The following is a 7670-nucleotide window of genomic DNA, read 5'->3' on the forward strand; positions in this document are numbered from 1 at the left end:
GGCTGCGAAAGCGAGAGTGAACTGCACTGTCGCTGTCTCTCGAGGGGTGCGCACAGATTGTGTGGTCCAGCTTCTGGCGCGAGAGGCGTTGGAGCGTTTAACCTAAATTCGGCGAACTCGCGATCTATCGAGCCCGAGCCGGTCGCCCGAAAGTGAGACAATATGTGCGCAAAACCGGAATGACCACTCCCCGTGGGGCCCCGCAGTGGATGATGCAACGCCGCGTGATTGGTCGCTTCTTCCGGGGTTCCTCATATTGGTGTTTGGCACTCCGCTGAAGGCGCATTACCGAATACCCGGACTGGACCGGGAGTTGCTGCCTTGGTCACTTTCTCCCCCCGGAATTCCTATTATCAGCGCATCGCGCATTGTTGCATTCTTATCTAACGTCAAAGATCGTCAACGGACAACGTCGTCAGTTATTTTCGTCATTTTCGTAATTTATTTTCCAACGTTTTCTGCTCCACGGAATGGAGAGAGGGGTGAATGTTCAGCCAAGCTTAACCATAGCAATTAGAACCTTTTAGCTGATACAGCTAAGAACGTGCACCGTTGACTCGAAACTCCGCTCCTTCGTCAATTGCACTTTGTTCTAGTTTTTCTTTCTTCTTCTGTTTCCCACCATTAGAACCGGAACCACGCGGTGCGAAGTGTTCTAGGCGAAGAAGCTGCTGCTGCTGGCAACGCACCAGCACCGAGCCCTTCTAACAGTTTCATAAAACTCATCGCACCATGACCGCGCCGGTTTCCCCCCTCACCCCAAACGTTATTACGCTCCGTTAGTTTAATTTCCTTTTTGAACCTCGTGTTGAAGCTGGATGGCGAGGGAATAGATTTGTAAAAGAAAAGCAGAGGAAAAATCCGTTAAAAAGCCCCATCATCGTATCCGTAGCGTTATCAGCCGCTTTACGATCTACGCCACAAGGTGCGTCAAGGTTGGTGGTCGTCCGCTTTCGTTGCGCTTTCGCGCGAACCGGAGGGTCACGGTTTCGGTTCGACACTACCAATTGGACACTATTGTGGTCACAAGTCGCTGATTAGCAGCCACGGTTCGGCGAGTGAAAGTGCAGTTGCATCGTTTAAGCGCATCCGAAATCCACTGACGATGCTCATCCGGCTCCGAGATGCCCGCTGGGAGATTGAATCGTAAACTGATTTCACTTAAACGTCTTCAACTCGAACACCCTCCCCGTGGAACGTTCCGTTGGAACGGATTTCGTCGAAATTACGTGCCCGGTGGCCACGTTGGATCGGCGCGAAGGGCGAAAGTATGGACCGCTGCTGGTGGCCCTGGAAGACAGCTTCTTCGGAACGCGGGAACGTGATCTTTTCCCTCAAAACTCGCGACCAACCGGCCGGCCGCGATCATTCTCGATCTGGAGCAATATATAGATCAGGTCTGGGGGCATAGTCTGTACCAGTCTTAGCGCTGATCTTGCATTAGAAGCTAGAACAACCAAACAACTCGAAAAGTGAAATGTGTTCGTTGACTTTCATCATCGCGATGCTACTCGCTGTGGGTACGAGCTGGCACTCCGGAAAGGCAGAAGCATCATCGTCCCCGAACTGTACGACCAGTACCTTCGATGGTGCACTGTGGGAATGTGCCAGCCAGCTCGGTATCTCGACGGAACGAGTGCGCACCGAGAACCACAATCTGTTGCTCTATACGGCCGATCCGGAAACGGCTTGTCTGGTGCGGTGCATCGGACTGTTGTTACGTTTCTGGGACGACGGGACCGGTCTGCGTGAGTCCACCATTCGCCAGTACTATCGGCCAGATCCGGAGGACCATTGCTATCGTAACCGTACCCAGCGGTGCCTTCGGACGTACGAGCAGGACACCAGCTTGAAGGACGTCTGCGAGCGAGCTCAGCGGGCCTTCCTGTGCTATCATCAGCAGTACGGCTATCTGCAGCAGGAGGAGCGCTTCATTCCACTGACGGGCCACGAGATGCGTCAGGTGCAGCAGGATTGCCTCGACATCCTGGGTCTCGCTCCCTCTCGGCTGACTCAGTACACCGAGGGTTACTTCCCGGATGATCCGGAGACGCACTGCTTCGTGCGGTGTGTCGGTTTGCGGACGAAGCTCTACAACGATCGTACCGGTCCGATCGTCGAACGGCTATACATACAGTGTGACTCGTGTGCCGACGAAAAGGCGTTCACGGAGCGCGCCAACGCATGTATTGCCTCGCAGCGTCAGGAAAAGCGCAGCAAATGCGGCACCGCGTACCGTACGCTGTACCATTGCTTCCGGGATGATCAGCTGGAGCTGTATGCGGATCATCGGAATGTCCAAGGCACGACGCAAAAGCCCATCCCGGCGTCTCGTTCACCGGTATTCTATCCAACGAAAGTGCCAGCACAAGTTGGTTCATCGAACAAGTTAGTACCATTGGCTCCTCAGCGTGCTAGTAAGAAAGAGCCCATCTTCAAGATGATGTTGCGGGTGTTGGAACATCATAACGAGAAGAAGCAACATCACTATTGACATCCGTACCGTAGTGTTGACATCTCTTTGGACACTCTTCGGTGCAGGGTTTTCCGACAATAAAGTGACATAATACGGGACTTCAACTTCGACCGCGTGCTCTTACTAAACCTGATCGGGGGGACGAGCCGTCCATTGTTTTCTGGAACCGGGGCTCCGATCTATTGGGAGTTCCACTCATTAATACCAAGGTGGTGGTGCAATCGATGCCTGGAGCTGGATTTTTCAACTCGATGACACGCATCACAAGCGGCGTGATCACGCCAGCAGCTTCTGGTGGCTGCGATTCTCGCCGCTGCGATCGCATGCACATCGCTGGTGATCTTCCCCGCGATCAGCGATCTGATGCCGTTGATCAAAACGCCATTTCGGTGTGCGTGTTGTTGCCGGCGGCACGAACGGCGGATCGAAACCAGGCCACAAACCCCTTCCTCTCGGGCCGGGTGCGAAAGTTGCCCAAAAACTGAAAACAAAGCCACAGGCCACTTTCCCATGGCCAATGTGGGGTTTGGGCGGAGGGGAAACTCGTGCGGAAAATGCCCCGTGAGATCTGCCAAGTGCACGAGCTCAGAGAAGCGCGAGTGAGTGTGGATTCGAATTAATCTTTTTAAATCCCATAATCCGTAATGGATAAGAAGACGAACCAAGAGCTTATAATGCTCAAAGTGAGGCACTACAATGAAGAGCTACTCTTTGTTGATAAGCGTGAATTGGTGCTTCACTTGAGTCCATTCCCCGCTACTGACTGGCGGCGGTTGTAAATAGTTCTTATCAGTAGAGTACCCTCTGTGTGAACATGATTTAAGCAAACAAATCCGTTCGCCCGGCTATAAATTAATTGAACAAACACTCGATGCAGCAATCAATCCGTGCAACAACGCCTTGCAAGAGCCGCGATAAGACAGCAAAATGCAGCATAAGCTTGGACTTACCTTTTGCTGATTGAAGATCCGGAATATTATTATTATTATTACTGTTATTATTATCCAGCCGGTGCTGTTGCTGCTGCTAAGGGGACACTGCCACGAAACACGAAAGATGAATTCTTCGTACCGGACGAACCGGCTACTTCGACGAATACCCGATTTCTTTTTGTTGCCCAGCCTCTGGCGTCATCATTTATCACTGATCACTGATCATTCAGACCCGGCGGCACTTCGCATCTCGGTGTGTCTGGCTGCCTGGCTGTTGACACCAACGCGCACGATGCACATTGCCTCCGTTTCCGCCGTTGCACGCACGAAGCACCACACGCAATGCCGTCGTCAACATAAAACACACATCCACACACTCACACACGCGCCCGCGGTCGAGGTTTTTTTGGATTTCCTTTTCTTCTCCGCTTCTCAAGATTACGCTTCGATGCCGGCTTCAACTTTCACTCACGCCCGCTGCATACTACGAAGGAGAGCTGCACTTCGAGGATCACTTTTCGATCGTGGCGATCGAACCAACCACCGGCGATATGGTGCAATTTCTAGAGGAGAAGTAATTCAATTAACGGGGGGATTCAATGATAACAGGATAAAGAAGATGGGTGCTTAAGGGTGAGAGGATTCACGCATCACAGTTTGTTTACAAAAGTCGATGTCACACGCGCCCGGTTGCTTGGATGAGCAGACCAAAACAAAAGAGTGAGAGTGGATCTGCTCGGTTCCTCGCGTTCCGCAGCGCGAGAATCGCTCTCGAGCATCGAGAGCAGCTCACGCGCTCTGGCTCTGGTTGTCAAAATATGCTGCTGGTGCTGAAGCTAGGGTTTTGCTGGCCTTTTTTGTCCGAAATCCGTGCTGACTAACAACAGCAACCTCGACCAGCACCCACCGACAGGCACCACACGGCAAAAGGTCATCAGGACGCAGCGAGCCACGGGACCTTCACGCGGGGCCCACAATCTTCCAAAGCAGAGCAGCTGCTGCACATGTGTGTGCGGGTACAGGCCTCTCTGGGTCAGAGTAGGTTTTTGTTTGGGCGCCACTTCTCGGGCCCCTTACTACAGGCAGGCAGGAGGTTGACACAATCACATATCACCACGGCAATCCACACGACACACACGCGTCCACCACACGGTTTTGTGGCGCTTGCGACCGATGGCCACCGGATCTAGGGGTATTTATAAAGTGCTGCCCCTGCTGGCTGCTCTAGCGCACTTGGCGAATCCACCACACAGCCTACTCTCCCCCCCAGCAAGGATACACTTCGCGTGTGGATGCACTTTTCGTCTCAACGCCAGCTTCGATTCAAAGTGCATTCTCACAATAAATAGGCCTTCGTGGGGTTTTTCGGTCGTTTCGGTAACCGGTTAATGCGTGAGGGGCAATTACTCTAAAGGACAAACACGGGAAGGCCCCGGATTGGACTAGGCCAACTCATGCACCGGTCAGCGATTTCGATGAAGGAGCCTCTACCTACCAAAAACTTTCGAACGCACCGCGGAAACACTACTAGGGATCGCTACGCACCGACACAAGACCGCACCGCACAACTCTCGCAAGCGAAATAAAAAAAAATGGAAATTTCTTGGAATGGAAATTTCGAGTAGTTCGAGTAGTAGCTTGTAGTACGGCAGCTCGGGCGCTCTTCGGGAGGTTACGCGAGAGAGAGAGAAGCAGGCAAAGTTGGCCTGCTCTGGGCTAATCATTGACGGAGGAAACTGCAAATATCTAACTCTTTTCTTCGTGTTTTACTGCTTTTTTAAATTAAATTGTTATTTTTCTACATTAATCGTCTTTTTCTACTCTGTTACATTCACTTCACACGAAGTTATTTCTGTATAATCTTTTTCGGTTTTAGAGAGGAGGGAGCAAAACTGAGAATCTTTTCGAGAGATGAATATCCCGGAGCATGAGAGAGAACTCGAAAGCATGCTCGAGAGCATAAATACCACGTGAGAGAGGAGAGAACGAACCCCGCTCAAAATTAGGGGCGAATTGAATAGTGACCAACAAGGATTTCATGTTTCATGATTTTTAATTTCATGAGCTATTCATTTAAAATATTGCCACAAATTATTTTAAATGTTTGTGTATTCTAAATCGTTACCTATTATAAATAGTTCCATTGTTCTAAATTGAAATTACCTGAGGCTGTTACTGGCAATGGAATGTATTGGTCTAATTTTGTCGCAACATTATCAATGTTTTGCAATTTTCTAGTTGCCTTGTAGTATTCGCTGCGTTTGGTAGCTAAAACATTATCATCTCCGAGAACTGCAGTAGTTCTCTTATCGCAAGGTCAGAGCGATAAAAGCTACAATTCCAAGTGTTTACGAAGCATTAGCTTAATTAATGCCAACGAGTCATGTTTACTTTGTGAAAACTGTTCGAGTTTCTTCTTTTTATATTTTTTTAGCTTGTGATAATGGAGTACATATCATTAGTGCGTTCATATCAAGGAGTGCGTTCTTCGAAGTTGTCTCCATTTTTCCAAGGGTTGGTCAACATGAAGCAAACTACAATGATATTACAAGTAAAGAACTCTTGTGATGGAATCCAACCAACCTAGTCTTCAATAAGATATATAGAGGATAAAAAATACCTAAAATCATTCCCATACGCTTAACAAATACTATTATCAAATTGATGTGATAAAATTCGCAGAATACTGCTACTGTGATAATCTGAGCGAAATAACGGCGTCGAGCGACCAAAAGTCGTTGTTCTTTCATTTTTATTGCTTATGGTTTAAACACGAGTGAAACACCGAACCAATGGAAATGATTGTATTACGTTATAAAGTATAATTTTATTCAAAAAATGTCTCCTCCTCCGTAGAGCTCGCTTACCGAGCCAATTCTTCTCTATTTTATCATGTTGCGCCCCTGCTGTCAGTGCGCAGATATTACGCAGAGGCGGTTTCACTATTCGGTTGCTTTTTTCCAGTACACAAACAAACACATAAAACAAATAGCATCTATTCGATCTGCGCCTGTTGATCACTTTTCGAGAGACTGGCACCCGGAAATGCCGCTTCTGCATGCATGTCTTCGGGTCGGCAACATAAAAGAGAAAACAGTAAATAAAAATCATTCTCCTATTATTCCGCAGCTTGCCATAATCGTGTTTAAGTACAAAAACTTCTTCCTTCCTTCTCCTACTAGGCTTATCCGCTTCCTTATCCTTTCACTTTCTTTTACTAAAAAGAACATTTTTCCGACCGGTATCGGACGAGCTTATCAGAATACAGGCTACACGATTGGTGTTTGTTGAAGAGCCCTACATTTAAAACAAAAAAAGTCCGGTTTGGAAGGCGCCTCTGTCGAGGCAGATCGAGACATGTCCCGCTCCGACTACGTTATTCCATTCTGCTTCTTCTAGCTTTATGGCCTGGGTATTGGTTATGAGGTTGTGTGAGTTCACGAGAAGGGTTATTCACGATTCAGATTAAGCCACCAAATACTGCTACTGCATTTCGTAAACTTTTTTGTGTCCGCACAAAATGCGTTATCATGGTGAAGCCAATCGTCATCCCCCTTCATCCAGATTGATCACGATCGATCGAAGTGCGTGTTTCTACTACTTAACTACAATGGTTTAGTAAAAAAAAAAAAGGACAAAAAAGGAGAAAACCGAACCTCTCGTGTTCACACAATTCGCTCTATTCGATTCTACAGATAAATTGTCACCTATCAATAGATGTATATATATCAATATATATGTATAAGTAGCTGTATATTTTTCTATATAATTTTGCGATACGAATGGAGGCTCCTTCGGTTTCGGTGCCACTGCACGCTTTCATCTGTTCGTCCCTTTCGTCCCTTCTTGCCTTCGCGTACGACGAACGGTTAATCAACGAAAACAACTTAAATTTCATTTCCGTTTTTCCATTCGTCCGATGGTGCGGCGAGAGTAAATTCCCGAAAAACAAATTCAATGAAACGGTGCGCAACAGTTCGCTCTTACGCCAACTATCGCATCCTGGCGATCATTTTTTCTCAACGCACCTCATCACCTTCTTTTACATAATTTGATCACATATTGTTGTTGTTCGAATTGGTTACGCTTCCACCACACCATTCAGCCGTGACAGAAACGTGATGTTGAGGTTTAGCTCTAACTGCTTCTAAGCAAACTTATAAACGAACCAAGAAATGCCATCCTGCTGTACCATTGCTGGTGCATTATGCTGTTGATCCTTCCGCCCTTTCGCGCAATCCTTTATAAGGACCAGATTGATA

General features: G+C 48.0%; 2 protein-coding genes across 2 annotated transcripts in view; one reads left to right on the plus strand and one right to left on the minus strand.

Moving 5' to 3' along the window:
- Window positions 1-4984, minus strand: part of LOC125952879 (beta-1,4-glucuronyltransferase 1-like) — a 78930-nt gene extending 73946 nt beyond the window's left edge. The window contains exons 1-2 of the mRNA XM_049682634.1: window positions 4904-4984; window positions 3427-3971 (exon numbers count right to left, since the gene is read on the minus strand). The gene's annotated coding sequence lies outside the window, so the exon portion shown is untranslated. The remainder of the gene's footprint in view (window positions 1-3426; window positions 3972-4903) is intronic.
- On the plus strand, window positions 1505-2494 carry LOC125959630 (general odorant-binding protein 45). Its single transcript, XM_049692458.1, has one exon. It carries the CDS (start codon window positions 1505-1507, stop codon window positions 2492-2494), a length of 990 nt encoding a protein of 329 aa, XP_049548415.1.
- Window positions 4985-7670: the final 2686 nt, after the last annotated feature.

This window comes from Anopheles darlingi, chromosome 2, assembly GCF_943734745.1.
Source record: "Anopheles darlingi chromosome 2, idAnoDarlMG_H_01, whole genome shotgun sequence".
Taxonomy (NCBI): Eukaryota; Metazoa; Arthropoda; class Insecta; order Diptera; family Culicidae; genus Anopheles; species Anopheles darlingi.

What these genes read in the sequence shown, in the direction of transcription:
- LOC125959630 (XM_049692458.1), top strand. Translation starts at nt 1,505, where the DNA reads ATGCTACTCGCTGTGGGTACGAGCTGGCACTCCGGAAAGGCAGAAGCA.